Source organism: Xyrauchen texanus, chromosome 44 (genome assembly GCF_025860055.1).
Source record: "Xyrauchen texanus isolate HMW12.3.18 chromosome 44, RBS_HiC_50CHRs, whole genome shotgun sequence".
Lineage (NCBI taxonomy): Eukaryota > Metazoa > Chordata > Actinopteri > Cypriniformes > Catostomidae > Xyrauchen > Xyrauchen texanus.
Genome location: NC_068319.1, coordinates 23,724,332 through 23,750,417, shown reverse-complemented (window position 1 = coordinate 23,750,417; position 26,086 = coordinate 23,724,332). Strand labels below are relative to the sequence as shown.

The 26,086-nt window shown below is 37.6% G+C and overlaps 1 protein-coding gene across 1 annotated transcript; it reads right to left on the bottom strand.

Moving 5' to 3' along the window:
- Positions 1-303: 303 nt before the first annotated feature.
- LOC127637099 (TBC1 domain family member 10A-like) lies at positions 304-26,086 on the bottom strand. The gene is made up of 9 exons (XM_052118008.1): positions 25,263-26,086; positions 16,878-16,974; positions 15,994-16,101; positions 12,311-12,417; positions 11,213-11,327; positions 10,875-10,940; positions 6,193-6,382; positions 5,206-5,360; positions 304-3,001 (listed from the first exon to the last, which is right to left on the bottom strand). Exons 1-9 carry the CDS (start codon positions 25,433-25,435, stop codon positions 2,597-2,599), a joined length of 1,416 nt encoding a protein of 471 aa, XP_051973968.1. The 5' UTR covers positions 25,436-26,086; the 3' UTR covers positions 304-2,596.

The window sequence follows — 26,086 nt, the reverse complement described above, 5'->3', positions numbered from 1 at the left end:
TGGGGTTGGAGCTCTCCGGTACATCCGCTGGCAGGGGAGTGGGGTGGGGGTCTGGGAAACACTGGGGAGTGATGAGAAGCACGCCTGTACCTTTGACATGCAAATCTATGCAGAGCTGAAGGAGCGAGGACAACAGGTGTCCAGTCCACATGACTGCAACAGTACCCCCTTTCACCTCTCCTCATCCCTAATTCAATCCCTCTCTTCCCTTTCTTTCCTCCGTACCCCGTCTGACTTGGTAATTACAGGAGCAAAAAATCATTCAAGAAACATGTAAATGCAAAAACAGAGATAAAATTGGAAGTATCAAATTTAATCGTGAAAATCAGGATTTCGCTGAAAAATGTCCTTTGCATACAGAAAGATGTCATTTATATTTTGACTGTGGAAAATTAGAAAGTAATATTGAAAACAACTTTAGTTCTTAAAGAGACAGATGTTTTTTGACACAGTGACCATATTAAAATATATATTCTGACAGAAAGACCAGACTTTGGGCAAGGTTGATTCTCCAAAAACAATGCTGGAATGTAACTTTTGCTCTTTCATTTCAGTGACTCAAAACATAAAACTTATAATTGCCATGAATAGGTTTACATCACTCACTAAACGTGCAATACAGCTTTATTACACTATCGTATTTGTATTGAATATACAAGCCCTCTCAACCTCAATTTGGAGCCAAAAAGTGTTTCGACACTTGAAAATATAAACATTTAAATTTGTGTGCCATCTTTCTTTAAAATGAATGCCACTTGCCACTTTAAGTGTCCAAATACTTTTTGGGGATACTGTAGTTGTCATACAACATGCATGCTAACTGACTTAACATCTGATGAGAGAAAGACATCAATGACAGCTTACCAAATAATCAATTCCTTCCAAAATGCCCTAAAAAAAAGAAAAAGCAAAGACTAACAGCAATAACATACACCTCAACAAATATTGCATACACAGCAAATCCTCCCATAAATGTTCATAAATATATGTATCTTTATAATATCAGTATTTACAGGAAGCCAGAGCAAGAAGAGAATAAAATGTCTCTATGCAACATAGTGTTAAAATTGCCTTGGCTATGCTTTTTACATCCCTAGACAAATATATATTTTCTTCTCCCAATAAAAGGGTAAATGATTTTGATCATTACAGAATCCCTTCAGTTTTAGCTAATTGAGATGGAAATGTCAAAACAATTAGCAAATCAATCCCTCAGTCAAGAATATGATGGTCAAAATCATATTTAGCTGTCAAGCACACATATAAAAAGCAATTTCCACAGAATATCCCATTGGCTCTTAAATAAACAAAAAACAGGTCATGACAATAATTCTTACCTACACATATAGGTATACACACAGGATTTGTTATAATGGAGGTTAAGTTTGGTCCTTTAATTGGCCTTTTTAAATGTTACATTTCTAAAACATTTAACTCATAGACTGATTCTGCATATCTGCAATGTGTCTCACATTTGCAAGGAATGAAAATGTACTATTAAAGAGCTAAATTCTGAGTAATATATGTTAATTTATGACAATATTGCACAAAGTGTAAATAGATTTATGTTTTTAACGTGGGGATATACGTCTACGCCTTTCATTTAAGTCGTGTTTCTGTTTTACATAACAAACATAATTATTAGTGTCATTCTGAAACAAGAGGACAGATTCCAATGATGTCAGAGCATAAACCTAAAAAATGTGACAGAGCAGCAATATGTGCTCATGTGATAAACAGCGACCTGTTTCAGATCTCAATTCTGTGTAAAATAGCTCAATGGAGCCCCTTGGTGGTCAAGAAGGTGAACAGCAATTGGATTGAGGGCAGTCACATTAACATTTTAAACAGAAAACAAATTCCTTGCCAGGCATAGACCCAATATCTTCTACTTCTCTAACTCAAAGCTATTAAAAATATATTTTATGTACTTAAAGGAATAGCTGAGCCAAAACTGCACATTTTGTCACCATTTAACACAATGCCGTCATAATTCCTGACCCAGAATTGTTCTTTCTTTCATGAACACAAAAGGAAAGTGAATGGTGATTTATACTGCCAAACTTACCCCACTACCATAGACAAAAGTGAGTTAAATGATATAATGTTCATTTTTGGGTGAACTATTCCTTTAAATTTCCACTTTGTACCATCTAGCAGGAACCAGAAGTATAGTTTAAAGCACATGAGAACCGTTTAGAAAAGGTTTAGGTGTTGTACAGGATCAAGCAGATTCAATTCTTCCTGATTATCACATAGTGATATTTTGAGGGCTGAACTTGGAACCATATGAACGTTCTGCCTCCAGCACAGCTTATACATGTTATTTGGAGATCTGAGAGTTGGTCTTGGCTATTCCAAACATACGCAAACACATAAATCATGTAAACACACTTGGAAACTTCATGGTGTAAATAAAATGAAAAGTTCCTATGTGATTGTTCCCACAAGTATTGTTTTGGTCCAGTCAAGTCATATACTCCGTGTGATGCAAAGACCTGAGAGTGGGGACGCAGCACCCTCTTCAAAACACCGTCAGTAAACATTCAACGGTTCGCACAAGCACATTCATGGTTCCCAATTTCTCATCAACGGTTTATAGGTAAGTGTCGTGCTCTGCACTACTGAGACTCTGATTGGAGCCCAGCAGAAGTGTGTCTTTGTGCAGGTGCTGTGATTCGGGTGACAGGCTGTCACTCTGTAACGAGTACGGATTAAGGGGTGAAATGTTGTTTGTGTCATTTTTCTTCTTGTTTTTTCTCTTTTTGGTCTTTTTCTCTTCCTCTGCATGGCTCTCTGAGGCCTGTGGCAGATCCACGATGATTGTGGGGTTTTGTTTTAGGTCCTGGCGGCTTGGCGGCTCGGCAGCCATGATGGCTTTGGCGCCGTGCATTCTGGGTGGGGATTTACAGTGCAGCTCTCCACGAGACTCCTTCCAGCGGCGGAGTTGTGAGATGTGCTCCTTCTCGATGTCTCGCTCAGAAACGGGCAATTCAATGACCTGAGAGGGCGGTAGAGATGGGAGAGTGAGACAGAAAACCTGCATTTGATCGTTTTTATTATTCTAGAGACTCAAGCGTGACTGCAGTGTACATTTTCCATTTCCATTTTTGATTTGTGGTTATTGCATTTAGATACAGAGATTATGTACATATAACAAATATAAAGCTAGATTGATCTTACTACACAATCATCTCCCACAAAATAATTGTATTTTATCCGAAAAACAACAGTTGTGTAATACACAGCAGTCCTGTAATACACGAGCACCCTGCTGTCTGGACCTCCCCTGTATCTGCAGTAAGTACATAATCTCAGAACAACAAACTCTTCAGGATCTGACTAGACTCAATATACAGTATGCTTTAAAATGAACAATTATCTACAGTTCTCAAAACTAGAAGGTGCTAATAGGCTACATCGCTCTTCAGCTCAGTTCTTCCACTGATGATAAAGACTCAAAAAATAACTAAAATGCTTCCATTTGTGATATTTGCCCATCATTCTGAAACCCGTAATCATTAACAGATAGGTGAGGAAGAACAATATCGCCTCGCAATAATTCTGTGATCATTTGTTTTCAAGTTTCTGTAATTTTTATTGCTGCGTTAGTACATAACAATGATTGTTTACGTTTAACCTGAAGTTCCGCCCACATAGTGTCATGGGTGGATAGAAAGTGAGATTTTTTTAAATCAAATTGTTTATGTTTTCAGGAGTGCTTTTGAGACATTAAAGACTTTATTCGGATTCATAGTAATGGCCAACTTCATCAGATCCAGATGAATACCGATAACAAAAGTGGTAAGAAATCCAGCTTTTTATAGCCTATTTATTCACCATATGAAGAGTTTGTAAATATATTTCACCAGATGAAGTTTAATGTTGAATAAGGTTTATTATTTTTCACAAGATGTTAAGTTGGAGACACAATGTATGTGCTGATAGAGCACGTTTCCATATACAGTAGTCACATTTTTCTTTAACAGTCCTTCTGAGGTTGGTTTAGTAAAGTGCTTCCCAACCTTTCATACCTTAAGTACCCCCGTAACACCATCAGTAAATGTACCCTTTCATCAACACAAAATCAAAGATGTGTTCTAAAGGCTAAATATTATATTATATTATATTATATTATATTATATATATATATATATATTTTTTTTACAAATGTTATTTTATCATTAGTATTTCATCAATTTGTTCATTTGGTAGACAGTATATTAACATGTGTAAACAAATATTTAGGCAGAACTATATACAGTATAAATAAATTGGGATCTTTGAACAATCTCAATATCCACTCCTAAAATCCCAAAATCGATCTTTTAATATGCAAAGATCAGCACTTTCACTGCATTTTGAGTTTGGTTGACCTGTTCCGTGCATTTGTGTCCAAAGACAAGGTCCACGCAATCCATTTGTCATTGGCATAGTCTCTTTTAATATCCTTTCTTTTCTTATATATACATATATTGTTAAGCCTGCATTATTATTGTTTACATGCACAATTTGTACATTTACTGTACTGTCTCTTTAAGAAAACCAGCAGTTCCACTTTTTGTTTTGGTTGAGCGAGTTTAATGAGAGTGAAGTTGCAAAGGTTCTTTATTATTTTGTTTCATTTTTGTTGTTTTTGATCAACAACTGACTGTAAAGAACAGAAAGGATACTAAGAGACATTATTCAATGGTCTTTAAACACACATTAAACAGAATGAGTCACACCAAACTCAAAATGCAGTGAAAGGATCTCGGTGCTGATCTTCACATATTACTGTAAAAGATCGATCTGGGGATCGTTCCCGAGATCTCGATTAATGAGAAAAACTATATTTGTACCCAGCCCTAATCCCTGTTATTTGTTTTTATTTTAAGTCATACTTCTTGTTTCATAAGTTCAACAAAGCAAAATCCAATTCTTTTCACATATCCCCTGGAACCTGCTTGCATACCATCTGGGGTGCATGATGGCTGGGAATCACTAGTTTAGTATATATTAACAGATTTTCTTTGATATAAACCTCAAGTTAAATAGTGTGTGAGCCAAATTTCTGAAATTGTCCTCATAAATATAAAAAACCTCTTATACCAACTTAAAACTGGTTAATATATATTAATATGCAAGGGCGTTGTAATTCATAAAGCAAAATATAAATATAATGGCATACATAATGGTGTTTAAGTTTGTGTGTGTGTGAGATACCTCTTGCATTAGGAAAGTCTCCAGCATGTATCGTGGTTCAATAGATCTGAGCAGCTCCATTGTCTCATACTGGCCCTGATACAACTTCAGTTTCTCATTTGTTCCCAGCATGCATTTCAGCAGCACCAGACCCACACGGAAGATGATCTTCACTCCTACATCACACACAGACAACACACATCAACATTAAACAGAGTAAAGGGGTGTTCACGCAAAATACAACATAAAAGTAGTGTTGATAGGTACATGAACTGCCATACACTATTGCTAATGTACACAGTCAATACCGTCTAGATGCTTATGCCCCACCCCCATATTGGTCCATTGTTGTAAAACTGACAATAAACTGCTGCACTGCATGTCAAAAGTTGAACTATTTTTAACTTGACATGGTGACCTAAAAACATAGATAAAATGGTAATAGTTGTTTTCCGTATTAAACTGGCAAAGTAGAAAGGTGTTAAGCAAATAAGCAGCCCTTCACTGTTGTCCAGGATGCATTAGAATGCATTAGTGTGTACACTACGAAAGCAATGTGGTCACGTGTTTTCGACTACATCTGAACGTGGTTTGAGCAATCAGATGGCAAAACATTTTGCACCTGTATTTAGCACTGTCTACTTATGATCACCTGAAGTGTATGTTAACACCAGGTGTAAACATATAAGATGCTGTTCCAAGTTCAGTATTTATGAATGTGTCAAAAATAGAACTTTAGATACTTTAGTCACCAAGTACCTAAAGTATGTGCCTTTGTGAAGGTGTTGACATAAACACAATAACCTTAAATGACTTCTTAATAAAAATAATGGTGTTAAAGGTCTATGCTGCTGATAGTAATGTGTCACACTCTGAAGTAGATTTCAAAAGTCAAAGCGCAAATCCTCCATGTAAGTGTTAAAAACGTTTATCATCCACAGAGGGGTGAGGTGTCAACTACGGGCAAAGTGCATATGGTATCTAAGTGGCCGTTGGTGTGAGCCGCACCTTCGCAGAAGAACATGTCCCAAACGCGCAGGACGGAAGACCACGGCAGCGTTCTAGAGAAGGCACACATGAACCATTCAGTCATGTAGAGGACAGGGTCAATCTTATGCTTCTTCAGGTGCCTGTAGGCCACTAGCGACACCCGCTTAAGCAGAGCAAACAGGATCTCACCGTCTAACTGGATGGCCTCCTGTACAGAGAGGAAAAGAGGCGAAACAAAGAAAACAAATGCTTTAGTAAAAATGGCAAGCTAAAGATGTGAAGATGTGATGACACAAAGTGAATAACAATTGAGGTCATGGGTTTGATTCCAAGGGATCGCACGTACTCATAAAATGTATATCAGGAATGCACTGTAAAAGCCCATTTACACAAAGACCAAATTCCTTTTGAAAAGGAACAATGGATTCTCATGGCGCTATTCACACCAGGTCTGGGTCGTGGCACTAATCAACTGGTTAAAACAGGTGCTGTGTTCTTTTACTTGTCTCACACACAAAAACTCTGAATTCAATGGAAATATGATGTTAATAAATAATATAGAACTGTAAACACATTCATTTATTTATGTAATATGCTGATACCTCCTATTATATCTTAAAAATAGCAGTGAGTTTAAACAATTCATTTGTACTAAGCTTGTATAAAAAAAAAATAGCATAAAACAGCTCTATACATGCAATATTTTACTACAAGTGTAGACAAAAGAATTGCAGAACTAATTAATTTTATTCTTGTAACATTGCTCTTTATCTTACCATGCTTTGAAATTCCGAATTCAATACAAATATGGAATAATTGAATAAAGAAAAGACCATGAGGCTGTGTCTTCTTTTACATTATTTGTAATGTTATGCATCATATTTTATGCTAAACCTGCTATTCTGTACATTATTCCACAGGTATTTATATAACTATGCCATGCGTTATATTATCCATTATAAAAAGAGAAGTTGGGTTTGGTTGTTCATTTGGAATATACACTCACCTAAAGGATTATTAGGAACACCATACTAATACTGTGTTTGACCCCCTTTCGCCTTCAGAACTGCCTTAATTCTACGTGGCATTGATTCAACAAGGTGCTGAAAGCATTCCTTAGAAATGTTGGCCCATATTGATAGGATAGCATCTTGCAGTTGATGGAGATTTGTGGGATGCACATCCAGGGCACGAAGCTCCCGTTCCACCACATCCCAAAGATGCTCTATTGGGTTGAGATCTGGTGACTGTGGGGGCCATTTTAGTACAGTGAACTCATTGTCATGTTCAAGAAACCAATTTGAAATGATTCGAGCTTTGTGACATGGTGCATTATCCTGCTGGAAGTAGCCATCAGAGGATGGGTACAGGGTGGCCATAAAGGGATGGACATGGTAAGAAACAATGCTCAGGTAGGCCGTGGCATTTAAACGATGCCCAATTGGCACTAAGGGGCCTAAAGTGTGCCAAGAAAACATCCCCCACACCATTACACCACCACCACCACCACCAGCCTGCACAGTGGTAACAAGGCATGATGGATCCATGTTCTCATTCTGTTTACGCCAAATTCTGACTCTACCATCTGAATGTCTCAACAGAAATCGAGACTCATCAGACAAGGCAACATTTTTCCAGTCTTCAACTGTCCAATTTTGGCGAGCTCTTGCAAATTGTAGCCTCTTTTTCCTATTTGTAGTGGAGATGAGTGGTACCCGGTGGGGTCTTCTGCTGTTGTAGCCCATCTGCCTCAAGGCTGTGCGTGTTGTGGCTTCACAAATGCTTTGCTGCATACCTCGGTTGTAACAAGTGGTTATTTCAGGCAAAGTTGCTCTTCTATCAGCTTGAATCAGTCGGCCCATTCTCCTCTGACCTCTAGCATCAACAAGGCATTTTCAGCCCACAGGACTGCCGCATACTGGATGTTTTTCCTTTTCACACCATTCTTTGTAAACCCTAGAAATGGTTGTGTGTGAAAATCCCAGTAACTGAGCAGATTGTGAAATACTCAGACCGGCCCGTCTGGCACCAACAACCATGCCACGCTCAAAATTGCTTAAATCACCTTTCTTTCCCATTCTGACATTCAGTTTGGAGTTCAGGAGATTGTCTTGACCAGGACCACACCCCTAAATGCATTGAAGCAACTGCCATGTGATTGGTTGATTAGATAATTGCATTAATGAGAAATTGAACAGGTGTTCCTAATAATCCTTTAGGTGAGTGTATATAGCAAAATCTAAAGACACAGGACTTACTCATCTAATTTCACATAAAAAACACAAAATCTATATTCCTCAAAATGCATCAAAAACATGGAAAGAACTCAATGAAACTTTTGTGCCAAATTTGGCAAATAAATGCTTTAACAGCATTTAATATATTGTGAATAATAATAAATCTTATTTCTCATTAAACCTCATCTGATGAATATATAGGCTATAAAAAGCTTAATTTATTTATACTTGCATGTAATTTTAAGAAATCATTTCAAATGATACATTTTCCATAATTTCAAAATAAGAGTCTCCAGTGTGTTTTGGGCTTGTTTGTAGTTAAAAGTCCCACATTATAAACCAAATCTGTCTATTTTCTGGATATTATTGGGGATTGTTTAACAATAAACGATATCTGGGATTTTATTAATTTTGCACTCTGGTAGCCTTCGTGTCTGTGCCTGTCACAGAAAGATTACGAAGAATGTTTAACATTCTATAAATACATTTTAAAAACAATCAGCCAATTAATCTGTTATCTGCCTTTTCCACCACTTTAGTTATCGGTCGACCTCTACTTGCTATATGCTTGGCATAACTACTGCTCATATTTAGGATTAGGGATTTAAAGAAATCTATTATTATTACATGCTATTCATTTTTTTAAGTGATCAGACGATAAAACAGCTGAAAAGATCCCATAGTCTGACACTGAATAAAAGACCTGAGCCATATTTAAGGACCAGAATATTCCTTAAAAAAAACAAAACAAGCTGTTTAGCATGGGCCGTGTTGCAGTGAGTGTGTTATATTTCCCTGTAACTGTATTTAATTTTACAGATTCCTAACATGTAACCGATCTATGGTTTATGAACATTTTTGTTTTAGATAGACAGCATTGTAAATTCAAAGTGATTTACATACAGTAAATGTCTTAAACAAATTTTTTGACAGAGAAGCTTCATGCACTTAAAAATAGAAATGGTGAGAGGAACCACCCCAGGCAGGCGCAAGTGAGAAAGAGAACAAGAGAGTGTGATCCCAACTGTTTGTTTAATCTAATTCTGACGTGCGTGGCCCTGCCGCCTACTCTGGGATATTTGCATGTAAGCTCATGAAGGCCAGCCACAAAACATCACACATAATATTGCCATTGATTCCTGGCAACAGGAGAACCCGGCAAAACATTATTCACAAAAAGTATTTTTTTCACAATAAATCTGGCTGAGAAGATGTCTGATGAATGTCTTTAAAAAAACAAACAAAAAAACAATTAGATTGTGGTGATGGGGCGAGGCCGAGCACTGGTTTGTGAATTGAGAGCGAGGCCAGGAGGAATGAATGGGAAGGACTCGCACCTGTGTATAATTTCCCTAACAGATGTTCTGTGTTTGAGTGAGCGGCATTGAGATAAAAAGGGAGATGAGAAGTCTACAGGGAAGAGAGAGACCTGATCATGTGTGTATGTGTTCCCAGTTTAGCTGAAAAGCAGCAGTTTGTTTATGATTTGTCTGAAAAGCATTGACTTAGTTGTGTTCCGCTGAAAAGCATTCGAAATAAAACTTACGTGGGCTGTTTAACCAGCACCCACTTCCTCCTTCCCTCATCAACAAGGGACTGTGTTACAGAGATGAGCATTAAAGACAATAATGGTGTTAGTATAACTAAAGGGTTTGTGAGCCCATCTGAAAAACGTATTAACTAAAATCCAAATAACATGTCCAAATTAGATGGAAGATAGCCCTGCCCACAATTAAATCTCATTGGTCCAAAAACTATATTAAACATAAAATGTTCTGATTGGCTGTGAATGCGTGTGCACTGCATTGCAGTTATCATTCCATGTGTAAATGGAATAAAGGAGTCACCCCTATTCAATTCACATATGAATTCAGGATTCAATTCACATGTGAATTCAGATGTAGAATGCTGTTGTCACTCCACTAAATAACCAATCTAGGTGTACAAAATGGGAATAAGTAGTGACAACAGAATTAGCTGCAGTGTGTATGTGGCCACAAAGAAACCTGTGTATTTTTGTACCTGATTCTGACAAACAGGATCCATAAAATCACAGACGAAGTAGCTATTCTGCTGTAAGAGTCTCCAACTTATATTGCTATACCAGTCTTGTTGAGATGGGCTGTTTAGATGCAGTTTAAAGAGCTGAACTTATTTAATAAACAGATCTGCTGAGTTAAACAGGATGTGAAGCGTACAAGAGGAACAACCCTTGAACCCTGATCACTGTGAACAACAGCTCTTCACATCAGCAAATACCCTCAGCAGAATAATGTTTGTTAATGCGATTATGACTGGCTCAGACAACCATAACAACATGAGAGCATTGCCGTCTTGTAAATAATCGATCTGTGCAATTTCTCAGGCTGATTGATAGTCCTAGTGTAGATCTATGAGAGGGTAGGTTTGATAACTTGCAGAGCAGTGCTGTAAGGAGGAGGACTGTGTGTTGTCTGCTCTTACCAGGCCTGTGCTGTAGTATCCGGGTAGATACTTCTCACAGATCTGGACCAGACCCCAGAACGCATCCTACCAGAGCATGATCATAAAAGAACAAAAGACACCAGATCAGGGTGAGGACTAACAAGTGAACTTAATTTACTTCTAATCTCAGATCCTTTCAGTTTAGACCATCAAAACTAATATAATAAATATTAATAATGACAATTCTGACAATTCTGTTGATTTATCATAACATGTAAAACAGTGTACTGCTGAATTAATGAAGCAATTAGCAAAATAATATCTGTGCTCCAGCCAGCTACCTACGTAGACACAATTTTAAGGCAGTTTGGACTGACCTCAGCGGGCATGTGCATGAGCAGCACAGCAGCTATAGGTGCCTGAGCCTGACAGTACCCCTCTTCTGGCCTGTGCAGTGTGTATGCTTTCAGTACACGGAACAGATCTTGCTGCCTGCACACACACACACACACACACACACACACACACACACACACACACACACACACACACACACACACACACACACACACACACACACACACACATGTTGTGTTTCCATGTTTTATGGGGACTTTCCATAGACATAATGGTTTTTATACTGTACAAACTTTATATTCTATCCCCTAAACCTAACCCTACCCCTAAACCTAACCCTCACAGAAAACTTTCTGCATTTTTACATTTTCAAAAAACATAATTTAGTATGATTTATAAGCTGTTTTCCTCATGGGGACCGACAAAATGTCCCCATAAGGTCAAAAATTTCGGGTTTTACTATCCTTATGGGGACATTTGGTCCCCACAAAGTGATAAATACACGCTCACACACACACACACACACACACACACACACATGTTGTGTTTCCATGTTTTATGGGGACTTTCCATAGACATAATGGTTTTTATACTGTACAAACTTTATATTCTATCCCCTAAACCTTACCCTACCCCTAAACCTAACCCTCACAGAAAACTTTCTGCATTTTTACATTTTCAAATAACATAATTTAGTATGATTTATAAGCTGTTTTCCTCATGGGGACCGACAAAATGTCCCCACAAGGTCAAAAATTTCGGGTTTTACTATCCTTATGGGGACATTTGGTCCCCACAAAGTGATAAATACACGCTCACACACACACACACACACACACACACACACACACACACACACTTGAACATTGCAATGCTCACAACAGAAGTAATGAGGTTAAATTGGCCTGTCAAGAGAGTTGAGGTAAAGCGAAGGCATGTTAAAGGAATATTGCGGAATTACAGATTTTTCTTCTTCTCTTTTTTTTTTTCAGAAAAGGAGGGAAAAGTCTAAATAACTTTTTTGTGGTAAACAACATTATACCACAAATGCTATCGATTGTGCTTAAATTGTATTGAACCTGGCATATTCCTTTAAGTGAGGTGCAGGGCAGACTCACCCGTGGCCTCCTCGAGCTACAAACATCTCGTGGAATGGAAATTGTCTGTGGAGGTCTTTCTCTATCACATCCAGCCACATAGGATCTCCAGGCTGAATGTCCAACTCCTGACACACAAACACAATGATAGTTCATTAATGAATGCAGAAAGTTGATTTCTAAAATACTAGGGCTGTCAGTAGGTCTGAATTTAAAACTAAATTCAAAATTTTCACTGAAATATAACCAAAATTCAAATGACAGAATAATTTTAAAAGGCATTATTTCAGGCAGGGGAAAAAAAATCTACAAAACATAAAAAAAATGTAATTAATGTAATGTAAACAAATCAATATAAACCAATCAGCACAGTTTTTTAGCAATTGTTTCTAGCAAATAAATATTTCTGGCTGTTAAAATGATCCAAAAGATTTAGCCAGCAATTCATATTCTCAAACACTGAGTAAAGAAGTAAAACGAGAGAAGAAATGCTTCAATAGATGGTTCTGTTCACTAATTTTTGCAGAGTGCCATAGTACTACCACAAACTCAAGCTTCATAATACCAGCGTATTTCATTAAATGCAGTTGTTTGTAAGTACCTAATGCTTATTCAGCGACACGATGATAAGAGAGCAAGACATAGTTAAGACACAATCACCAAAGACCTCCATCGTTCATTCTGAACGCGTCCGTCAGTCTTGCTGTTCAGGGTCTTGTGGAGTAGCTATGCATTTTTATAACGCTGTGTCAAATTAAAAGGAAATTCAACTTTTAAAATGCGCCTTGAGACACCCGTGTTCTGTTTAATTAATTATTTTGACAGCCTCAAAAAATATACCAAAATAACGGTGATGTTTCGTTTGTGAATGTGTTTGTGTTTTTTAATACATTTTTAAGTGAACGTATCATTCACGTTCACTTCTCTTCACTGACTCATAATGCTCGTTCACTGAAGTCTTTCCCTTTCAAAGCTAATAAGCTCATGATGGAAGCACAAGAGAAAGTAAAGACTGACTATACCATGAGCCAATAGCACTCTAATGCGGGCTTTGGAGCAGCATATCATTGGTTTGACCCACTGAACTAATACGTCCCTTCACTGAACTAGTTGGTGATTTTAGTCTCAAGATGAGGCATCTCATTCATGAACAAAGATCTGCTGACTGACTAATCAAGTCATGTTGTTCGTTCAGTTCGGTATGCGAGTCAATTGCTTTCAACCAGAAAGCCGTGAAATCCACTATGTAGGTATGTACAAAAACATAATTCCCAATTCATGAATGTGTAAAGATGACTGAAGACCATACAGTTAAAATTACATTAATTACGAATGGAAATGTTGTGCTTTGGTGCACAGAATAACCAGATAACAGATATTTCAAGTTTTGTTGTCCTTTATATTGCTAACTAAAAGTTAAGTCCAGCATTTAACAATATACATTTGAAGTCAGAAGTTTCCATAAACCTTGGCCAAATACATTTAAACTCAGTTTTTCACAATTCCTGACATTTAATAGTAGACTTAGTTCAGTTAGGATCACTACTTTATTTTAAGAATGTGAAATGCCAATAATGGTAGATAGAATGTTTTATTTCAGGTTTTATTACTTTCATCACATTTCCAGTGGGTCAGATGTTTACATACACTTTGTTAGTATTTGGTAGCATGTCTTTAAATTGATTAACTTGGGTCAAATGTTTTGAGTAGCCTTCCACAAGCTTCTCACAATAAGTTGCTGGAATTTTAGCCCATTCCTCCCGACAGAACTGGTGTAACTGAGTCAGGTTGGTAGGCCTCCTTGCTTGCACATGCTTTTTCAGTTCAACCCACACATTTTCTATTGGATTGAGGTCAGGGCTTTGTGATGGCCACTCCAATACCTTGACTTCGTTGTCCTTAAGCCATTTTTTCAAAACTGTGGAGGAATGCTTGGGTCATTGTCCATTTGGAAGACCCGTTTGCGATCGAGCTTTAACATCCTGGCTGATGTCTTGAGATGTTGCTTCAATATATCCACATAATTTTCCTTTCTCATGATGCCATATATTTTGTGAAGTGCACCAGTCCCTCCTGCAGCAAAGCACCCCATAACATGACACTGCTACTCCCATACTTCAGGGTTGGGATGGTGTTCTTCGGCTCACCCTTTTTCCTCCAAACATAATGATGGTCATTATGGCCAAACAGTTACATTTTTGTTTAATCAGACCAGAGGACATTTCTGCAAATGTAAGACCTTTGTCCCCATGTGTACTTGCAAACTGTAGTCTGGCTTTATGTTGTTTTGGAGCAGTGGCTTCTTCCTTGATGAGCAGCCTTTCAGGTTATGTATAGGACTTGTTTTACTGTGGATATAGATACATGTGTACCTGTTTCTTCCAGCATCTTCACAAGGACCTTTGCCTTTGTTCTGGCATTGATTTGTACTTTTTGCGCCAAATTATGATCATCTCTAGGAGACAGAATGTGTCTCTTTCCTGAGCAGTATAATGGCTGCATGGTTCCATGGTGTTTATGCTTGCGTACTATTGTTTGTAAAGATGAACATGATACCTTCAGGCATTTGGAAATTGCTTCCGAGGCTGAACCAGACTTATGGAGGTCCGCAATTGTTTTTCTGAGGTCTTGGCTGATTTCCTTTGATTTTCCAATGATTTCAAGCAAAGAGGCAATGAGTTTGAAGGTAGGCCTTAAAATACATCCACAGGTATACCTCAAATTTAGTACACCTCCTATCAGAAGCTAATTGGCTAATTGTCTAAAGGCTTGAAATCATTTCTAGAATTCTTCACATTCTTCAAGCTGCTTAAAGGCACAGTTAACTTACTGTATGTAAACTTCTGACCCACTGGAATTGTTATATTATCAATTAAAAGTGAAACAATATGTCTGTAAACAATTTTTGGAAAAATTACTTGTGCCATGCACAAAGTAGATGTCCTAAATTACTTGCCAAAACTATAGTTTGCTAATATTAAATCTGTGGAGTGGATAAAATATTTGTTATAATGACTTCAACCTAAGTGTATGTAAACTTCTGACATCAACTGTATAAAAAAGTAAGACCTACTTTCTAGTCATTTGAGGCAAAATTGGGTATGCTCCTTATACTCTCTTCTCAGAAGTCTTAATTACATTTATAGATATGCAAATATGTTGCTTTGCCCTGATTGACTACAGAGCGAGCCAACAGGATTCGAGTGCGGGCAGAGAAGGAGCATATCATTGGTTTTATTAAACGAATATGCCCTTCAGTGAACGAGACTTCTTGTTTGTGAATGAAATAAATATACTGGTACATATATTGTTGGTAAACAAGGACCTGCTGACTAACTGAATGAGAGGACAAGGTGTTTGTTCGCTTCATTCAGCAATCTTGTTTAACCTGAAGAAATGGTGAGAGGAATTCTGAGAAAAAGAGACTGATGACCACACAATGCAATATTGCTAGGCTAATTTAGGCTAATATTGTTGTCTGTTTGGTATAGCTTGCTTAAATCATGCCCAACAGTTCATAAAGTGATATATGCTTTGTTGCGATTTTTGGGAAAATCACATGAAGCTGAAATCTCTTAGTGGAATCGCAGCCACTCAGATATGAATGAAAGATAATTATCATGCTGTCTATGTAGGCAGCTCACTAGGTATTGGAACAGAGCAATGGACTCAACAGCATGGATACATTTTGCAGATGTACTGACCTGAAATTTGCCCTGATTCTGTTCCTTCTTCACTTTCCCACCGGAAAGATAAAGCCAAGCACGACCTCTGAGTGATGGAGGAATGCCCTTCTGACAACGCAACTTTACCTTCAGAGATGGAAAGCGTGAGCATTAACAAGAAAACAGAAGAATGTGTCTGTGAATGTGAGCTACTACATCCCTTCCAAAAACTACTAATACATGGGAAGAATCTTAGACAGTGTTTATGTGTGTGGCAGTAAACGGGGTATGAAGAGAGTCTAGCAGAATTATAGTAATTATGTGTGAGCTACTGATGAGGTGTCCGGCTGCTGTTATCTCATGTGATTACTAACTCAGTGTTTTGTCTGAACAGTTAGTCATCAGAATGGAATTACCACCAAAAGATCAAGAAATTCCCATCCAGTTTCAAAAGCAAAGCAAATCTTAAAAAGACATTTGATCATTTATGGTAGTGCCAAAACCATACTGGGACTATAAAGTGAAACTCTAAGGCCCGGAACATACTCTGTGCAAGAATGAAGGCAAGCATTCTCAGTGTTTGTAACCGCTTCAGCAACACCAGAGCACATTTTTAGTGTGTTCAATGAGACCGTGGAACAAGCTTTTATGTCTGTGTTTGGTAAAACATGTTTCTGGCTTTAAAGTGACAGTTTTGGAGGATAATATGTGTGACCAAATTCCCAAAAATATAACATGGTCATAAATAACACCTTTATCTGATTCTTTTAAACAATTTGTAACTGTCAAATTCAAAGTCAAATTCATCATGATTACTGTTGTTGACTGTTTTATGAATACTTTGGCATTCACTATAGAATTTGAGCCATTCAAAAACAAAAAGCAAACATGTTGACAAACACAGGTCTGTATCCAAGACCAACCTTCTTGTGTTTCTTGGCCATCCACTTGTCCCAGCTGTTGAGCATATCCAGCCATTTGGCTTCTCTCTGTCGGAGCACCTCTGGGGGAAGGTTATCACTGCAAAGAGAACAGAGATTAGAATGTACTAATAATGCATGAATGTTAGCACATATTTATTACACTGGGAATCAAGAATCGATTCTTGTGTTTGTTTTGTTTTTTTAAAAACTGGACCTAATTATTTTTAATGACATTTGGTTCTGTTAATGAGCATCTGAAGTTGAAATGATTTGTCTTCATTATAGACAAAGTTGACAACAAATATTTTTACTCGGTCAAGGTTAATTTAGTCATAAGAACGTAGAATCTATGGTTTAAAACTCTGAAATGCTCTATTTACATGTGGCAAAAATATAATATCAGGGCCTGAAATTAATTTCTCAAAATCTGGGGATTTGGATATGGAAAGACCCTTCTCTTCAGTCACTTGGTTCACAGCAAGATGTGATGCAATCATGTGCTGACTTACATGTTATAGTTCTTGGCAGACACCGTTAACAAATCCTTTAACAGCCAATTAATTAAAATAACATCCTCCCTAACATCTCCTTTTGAGTTCCACGGATTGGAAGAAAATCATACAGGTTTGCAACAACATCAAGTGATGACAGTATTTTCATCTTTGAGTGAACGATCACTTTAAGAGTACAAGTTAATTCTCACCAGTTACATTAAAAATGTCTGTTTAATGTTGGAAAAAATGCATTGAAAATGTTAACAGATAAATCCAGAGAAATACTTTTTAAATAAAATGTCTATTAAAGATAGACAACATATTTCATATTATGTATATTTTTAATAATATAGTATTTATATTACAATATTATTATTATGTATACATTTACATACTTATTGAAACTGACTAATTCATTTGGAGCGTGGCAAATTTCATGCCACGCTCCAAATCAATGAGATTACATGGGGAGAAATTACAATGAGGAAACACTGGATTCTCCAAACTGGCTGGTCAAGATTACGATCAAAGAACAGATTTCAAATCAGCAGTAAAATCTGACAACAATGGTAACATACATTGTGCTTCTTCAGCTCAGAGCACCCTTAAAAAATAAATAAATAAATTTCAGGCTTGTTTCAGCTAATGCACATGCATGTTCTTGAGTTGATTGATCTCTGCATCTAAAAGCTGATGGGCTCTTTTACCTGTAAGGCAGAGTTCCTTTTCTAAAACCATTGAGTGTAAGGTGTTCCAATTTCTCCCATTCATTTTAATAAAATTGGTCCATTTGTGCTAAATACTCTCTGGTATCACGGACTGAAGGTTAACTTTCAATTCACGTGACACTTGGGAAAACTTGAGGAATTTGACTTACCAGAAAAATCTCCACCAAAAAAAAGTGACTTTTCTTATTTTTTTTTTTTTTTTTAGCACGCTGACAGTGCGCAGTGCATTTATGTGTAGTTACTATCTATGTGGTAAACTTTGAGTAGTTGCATCTAAAATCATCTTAGTTATTTAAAGCACTGCTTGTATACAAATTCACCTGGACCAAATATCATTACGGCTGAATGGACAGAGCTAGGCTTGCATGTACTCATTTACTTACCCACACAGCACAGACTATTATAAACAGAGATGCGAGAACCACTGAGAAGAACAGTGTGGGTCGCCTAACCCATTTTAATTTGGCACATAATCCGCTCTTGCAAAAGACAGTGAAACCTCAAATGTGTCAGTGATAAAAACCAGTTTAAAATCATATTTATGGCCCTGATATTCTAAACAGCAGTGACAAGGAAATCAGGAGAAAACTGTCCCATGCACAGACAAAAGGATTTTCACTCCACACATCACCATCCTTACAAAATTGTACCATGGATTTACTGTAGTAACACTAACTGTATGGACTATGGTATTTTGGCACCCCTGAGGAACTGAGGGGTCAGTTAACCTCTCGTTAAAGGGTTAGCATAAGGGCAGGTTGTGTAAAGCCTGGTGACACACACACATGGAAAAGGAAAGCAAATATACTTGCACACATGCTGTTTGTACGCAGATTACACAGGACAGATTTTATTATTGCCAGAGATCTGATTACAGGTGACATTGGCCGTTTATAACTGTGCAACAGAAACTACAGACACAAGGACGTGTAATGTAGCCTGTTTATCTTTCCCGTATGCTGGCTGAGGTAATTGTGCTATGCCGAAAAAAAGGGAGAATGGGTTTATGAAGTACAAAAGGAGCTGCCTCACCCATTCATTTCACCCAGTGGTAGGCCAAAGTGGAGAGCATGTGGTTGGTAGAGGAGAAAAACAGGAAGCACATGATTTTGGGGGAAAAAATGTAGACTCTTTCCTCGTCCATTAACTTCCTGGTGCTCAATACCACATAAGGCTAAAATGACTGACCAATTAAGTTTTTCAACTGGCTAGAGAAAGACAGGTCTATCAGAAAGAGACTCTGACTGGCTAAATAAGAACTGAAAACTTTAATGAGCGTCTTCACATGCACACTGATCAGCTTATTCAAAGAAAGTGTTTGGCTACATGAGATCATTCTTATACTTTTGACATCAAAATGTAAATCTACACTTTAGGGATACATCAATATGAAACTTTTACCCAATACCAATTTTAACAAAACCGTATTGGCTAATACCAATACAAATACAGATATTTTGCCACAACTTATTTGGTCATCAAATTACAAATACTACAAATAATTTCCATTGAACATGATTTGGATCTGTTAAACACATGACAGGCCAACATTTTACAGAGAGCCATAATGAAAGATAAATAAAGATAAAAGATTTTGCCCATTGCCCCGATTTTGCCCATTGACCTCTAGTTTATATGCATTGCATATAAACTAGCGGTCAACTGATAGTGGGTTTTACCTATACAGATAACTAAGGGGGGAAAACAGGCCAATAGCTGATAAATCAGACGATAATTTTTTACATGTGAATACAAATGTTTGTGGTTGGTCAAGCTTCATTGGAAATAAAAGCTCCTTTGAAGTCTTTGATGTGAACTGACGTCAAATAATTAACAAAAAAAAGCATCACTGTGTCTCACCAGTCAAAGAACAAAAAGATATTTTGCGCTCCAATCCCTTTGTTGAATGTTTTGCCAACTTTTTGCATTTCTAATCAATGCAATCAAAAAAAGTTAAAACCCAAACAAAAAAAGAAGTTATCTATGGCCAGGTTTCAGTCAATGTGTCAATCCACCTGTCAAGATGTTGCCTTTGTTACTCTATCTGGAAAACTTCCCAGAATCCCAGCACGTCAATCCCTACAAACAAAACTGACATTCTATTAAGAGCCAGCCAAACATGCACTGCAACTGGTGCCCTATAATGCTCCCCAGAGGCCTGGTGCTCAAGTTCATCTCCATGGCATTAGCAAACAAATGAAGGGAAACAAAAGGCAAAACAGTGAAATCTCATAACAAAGTGAATGACTGGATTCAGACTTCTCCATGGAGAAGCACAATTGTCATTCATTCTGCTGTCAAACTGCCCTCATATCATGAGCAAAGTCTTCTTTCTCTAACAGACTTTACTGGCATTAATATGAATGATTGTTCTGTGCTATGCTGGACCACAGCACTTCCAGAATATTCAAAGATCTCCTTTATATGACAATGAACTGGAAAGAGAATGTGTGTGAGAAAGAAAAAAGTACCAGAAAAAGACTTTTTTCCTTTAAGAAACAGCTAATTTATGTAGAAGCACATAAGGACTAGAGTTGAACATGTAAGAGGAAAAGCCAAAAGCAGTCAACTACTTATTTTTTGGCCCAGATGGAATTTTATTTCACAATTTCTGCGCTCATTTGGGGGGAGAGGGGGTTGCAGGATGAATTTAAATATGGGAAAATATTTAATCAATGAACATGCAAAAGGCAGGGGTGTGTAGATCTTAGCTTGACCTTATTCAGCCGTGCCCCTTTTCAACGCTACGCTTTTCTGGCTTTTCTCATCCAACATCCTGTTTGTTTTAAATGGAGGTAATTTGGAACTGGCAGATCATATTATGGCAGTGTGTAATTGTGTGTGCATGCGGTGTGTGTGTGTGTGTGTGTGTGTGAATATAGTGGCACCCCTTCCCCCATCCCGGTTTAACACTTACAAATCTGCTCACCTTAACAATAGTGCGATGGTGGGCCTGGGTAGCTCAGTGAGTTAAGACGCTGACTACCTCCCCTGGAGTTCACAAGTTTGAATCTCAGGGTGTGCTTAATGACTCCAGCCAGGTCTCCTAAGCAACCAAATTGGCCTGGTTGCTAGGGAGGGTAGTCACATGGGGTGACCTCCTCGTGGTCGCTATAATGTGGTTTGCTCTCGGTGGGGCGTGTTTAGTTGTGCGTAGATGCCGAGGTGGATGGCGTGAAGCCTCCACATGCGCTAGTCTCCGTGGTAACGTGCTCAACAAGCCACGTGATAAGATGCGCGGGTTGACGGTCTCAGACGCGGAGGCAACTGAGATTCGTCCTCCGCCACCCGAATTGAGGTGCGTCACTACACCACCATGAGGGCAAAGAGCACATTGGGAATTGGGCGTATAAACAATAACGCGATGGGTGATGGTCAGAGTTCAGAGGTGTCTTACAGAGATATTTTAATGACTTTGTGTTGTCTCTTGGAGTTTCATGACACAGAGGCATATCAGTACATCCACAGCGTGAAGGTAGGATATTGTAGCTTTATAAATGAAGTACTCATGTTTTAAAATCTCCCCACACTGCTTCCAGTTGTTATGACATCCCCTGAACAATTAAAAGTAATCATGATAACTTTTGGAAACTCTGTAGCCTGCAAATCCACTTCGCTAGCTAATTACACTTTGACATCAACACCACAGATATCTATATAGCAACTGCTACACTAGAGAAACCATGACCAAAGTTTCAAGATGGCAGCGTGCTAGTTTCTCTGGCGCATAATCTCAGGAAAATACTGTTCCAATGTGGATGAGAGACGTGAAGGCAGAAAATGTAATGCATTTTCGATAGAAACCATCCAGGTGTGGAAGTGTACACTTTGACCTTGACCAGTTAAAAACTATACTATCATTACATGCAATACACAGCCTAGTCAATTTTATAATTTAACATATCCTACCTCTTCTGCATTACGTTCCCTTGCACTGTATATAACAGATTTGTATTTTTACATACTATATATATTTTTTGTCTTGTTGTGTATTTCTATATATACTTATATTTCTATTTGCTTTTTATTCTTGTTGCTGTATTGTTTGTGCACTGGAAGCTTCTGTCACCAAGAAAAATTCCTTGTATGTGGAAGCATTGGCAATAAAGCTCATTCTGATTCTGATGCTGAATAACAAGCATTCCAAGTAAATCTGTGGAATTCAAAGGCAGATTACGCATGTACCTGCACATACTCATCATCGAGGATGTTTACATGCACAATCTTACACCAATTACGCTTAGAATGCCAAAAATGTGTGTAGTCATTTAAATGCCTTAAAGGGTTAGTTCACCCAAAAAATGTAAACGCTCTCATCATTTACTCACCCTCATGCCTTCACATATGTGTATGACTTTCCTTCTTCTACTGAACACAAAGATTATTAGAAGAAAATTTCAGCTCTGTAGGTCCATACAAAGCAAGTGAATGGTGACCAGATCTTTCAAGCAACAAAAATCCTAAAGATCTACACCACTCTACTCTCTCCTCCCCACCAATAGCTGGTGTGTGGTGGGCGTTCTGGCGCACAATGGCTGCCGTCGCATCATCCCTATGCTATGTAAAGCGCTTTGAGTGCCTAGAAAAGCACTATATAAATGTAAGGAATTATTATTATTATTATTATTATAAGAAGCAATATGATAGGTATGAGTGAGAAACAATCAATATTTAAGTACGTTTTACTATAAATCTCCACTTTCACTTTCAGAATGTGAAAATGAAAGTGGAGATATATAGTATAAAAGGATTGAAATATTGAACTATTTTTCATCCAAAGTGATTGCATCACTTCAGAATAGGGTTGTGCCGATGGACGATATCATCGTCCATCGTGATGGCTGACCAACATCACGATGTAGAGCCACCATCGTGATGCCACGCCCCCTTTTGCGAGTCTAGCTAGTGTGACTCACTAATCCTAGTCTCTTCTATAGTTAACCTAAAGACTTTGCAGGGATTGCTCTGTAAATTAAATTGAGAATATAACTAATGCATATATGCTATTTTAAATACTGTAGTATATGCCAGAGACGTGACGTGTTAGTCTATGAAAATACCGTGTCAGGCAGGCTACACAAATATTGATCTTGACATTGTTAGCTTCTTGTCTTTTTTTTACATGTCTTACACTGTACATTTAGATTAAAATATTTTATGTTGTAGGCTACAAGAAAATAGCCTTTATTAATTAATTAATTATTAGTAGTTGTAGTGTCTCAGAAAATCTTGCTCATTGTCACATAGCTCTTGTATACACTGAAGCGGCAGTTTAAGATAAACCCAGACCAGCGAACGTCAAATAACTTTTGTCTGGTTAATACTTTTAAAGAAAAATGTCCTTGGCCATAAATCCATAGTGTCAAATTAAATGAAAGAAACGAGGTGAATATGAATAACACACATTTATTAAAACATAGAAGAACAACAAATAAAGAACAAGAAAACGGAACAACACTCAGACCGAAACTTGGCATTAACATTTCACTTATAATTAGCAGCACAATTAACTTCAGCACAGGCTACAAAATAAATTATGTTATTGAAATATTGTAAAGTGGTCATATGAACTACACAAATGAACGTTTAAAAAATAATATGCAAAATCGAATAGCTCCATAACGGATGGCTGAAAAATGCGTAAAGAAGTCTAATATCTTTCACCATAGACCATGTTTAAATTTCGATGTTTCTGGCCAGAAATACCAACATATTCACTTTATCTGGTTTTAATAAGCTGCGGATTGGAGTAACTACACTACCCACAGTGCTGAAGACCCGCTCTGATGGAGTACTGGTAGCACATACGCACAGATATTTCCGTGCTAATCTTGCCATGAACGGAAACCTTTTGTCGTTCGTTTTCCACCAAGTCAGCGGGTCCTCTTCCCCATCAATGGCCATTTCCTGCAGGTACATGGTCATTTCTGCCTCGACCTTTTGCTCATCAGTGAGTAAAATAACGAAATTATAGTTTTTAAGTGGAAAATAGTATTTGTGTAAAGAGATATATTAAAATAAAAAGTGCACAACTCTTCTTAAGTGAAAGCTAAAAAAAAAAAATGCTTCACGTGTCGTGCAACCTACTGATAAAGCGCCGACGAGTCATTAGGTTAGTAAAATAACGAAATTATAATTTTTCATATAATTTTTGTAAACACCACAGGTATATTTTTCCCTTTTATTCAGAGTTACATGTAAACACCTTTAATTTGCGTTAATGTGTTGTGTGCATGCAGGTTCAACATTATGAAGTCAAAAGGAGAAAATACCTCATTGATTTCAAGTCTCATGTCTTATTTGCCTTTTCTGAATAAGTTGATATTTGGTAGTTATCAGCGTATTGGTGTGCATGTAAACGCACTCTATGACAGCACAAATCAAAAAAGGCAGAATGTCTTGAAACAAATCAATTTAGAAACTTTATTTTTTCCAGCAATTAAAACTATTTATCTGTACATAGCCCATGTCAAACTATTGCATGTAGGGTTAATAAACTGAGTCAATGAGCAGTTTCATATCAGATTTAACTTCCAAAACAAATTGATGAGCAACTGTGCTGCCAAAGGAAGTTCTCAGCAAGAGGGAAAATATTCTCCACAGAGAGATCTGAAAGAGACATTCTGTTTCCATGAACTGTAGGAGACAGATGCGCCTTTCTGCAATTGATTTAAAGCCAGATTAATTTGATTAGTGCATAGCTGCTTTAAACTGGTTTGTCCTGTGACATTAGAGACAGTCATGTAAGTTAATGTAAAACAGACACGTGTTTGTAATAGCTGCATTAGGAAAAGAGGCAGCCAATGCAATGCATCCTACAAAGAAAAAAACTTATGGCATGTGAAAACTGGTTTGTAGAATGCATTCAGAGCTCAGAACATTATATGAAATATTTTGTTTAGTCTTACATAGATTGACGTAGATGTGAGTTGAACAGCCATTTTCAAAACTCTGTCAAAATTCTAATCTCAGCAAAGAGACGGACTGGGGACTTTAGACAGGTGTTACAGACCTGGTAACTCATCTACACTAACATGGACATAAACAGTCCGTTAGTAATGGTTTAATGGTTGCGAAAGTAACAATTATACATCTTCTTTTTAATCCATAAAAGCAACTGCAAAGCGTCTAACATCACCATAAAGCAATAAATGTTCACTTACTTTTCTCCTGAGTTCTGCTGAGCTCCTCCAATGAATCCATATTTGTCCGTCTGGATCTCAGTGTTGGCCAAGCCGTTGAGCCCAGAGTCCGAGTCCAGAGAGGATCTCTCATGCTCGGCCAGACTCCTGCTGTCCTTCCGTTGCACTCCATTGCCGGACTGATGCTTTGCCATCCTGAATATGAGCTCAAAACTCAAAAATATAGTCGCTTGCTTGTGTGGCTCAAGACAGAAAAGTCCCTTTTTGACACACGGGTAGTGGATTTCCTCCTGTCAACCGCCTCAAACTATCAACAGACTGAGATCTGAACCACAGAAGTGACACTAACGATACGCCATAACTGATGGTAGACCCATTAGATTAATCTAAAACTGAGGTTTATCTGAAACTGACAGGTCATTATTGCTGTTCAACAGTTACATTTATAAAGGACAACTTCACAGAAGACACACAAATACATGTTATAATGACCGAATGCATTAAAATGAGCTAGCCAAGTAATATTATACCTCTGTCTGAGGAAATATCAAAGGTTTAACGCTTGTCTTGTGGTTTGTTGGGGCTAAAACGAAATTTAACCCCACCGAATTTAAGTTAACGTTGGTCTTCTGATTTTCTGTCAAACAAACCACGAGCTAACAAGCTAGCGCGAAGTACAAAACACAGCTTGACACCATGAACTCTCTGTTCAAACCAAAAAACTCAGACTCATTGTGTTTTAAGTCCACCGCTTGTGCAATGTTTTTAACGCGACCGCATTAATCATAATCATTTCATGTATACTGTGTTTGTGTGTAAGAGCGTTTGTGTGTAATCGACTGGCT

Excerpts from the sequence above, each read along its gene's own strand:
- LOC127637099 (XM_052118008.1), bottom strand. The coding sequence starts at position 25,435 with ATGGCAAAGCATCAGTCCGGCAATGGAGTGCAACGGAAGGACAGCAGG. Across the intron at positions 11,328-12,310 it reads GTAGCTCGAGGAGGCCACGG|GCAGCAAGATCTGTTCCGTG; the intron begins GTGAGTCTGCCC and ends GTGTGTGTGCAG. Across the intron at positions 5,361-6,192 it reads GGACATGTTCTTCTGCGAAG|GAGTGAAGATCATCTTCCGT; the intron begins GTGCGGCTCACA and ends TGTGTGATGTAG.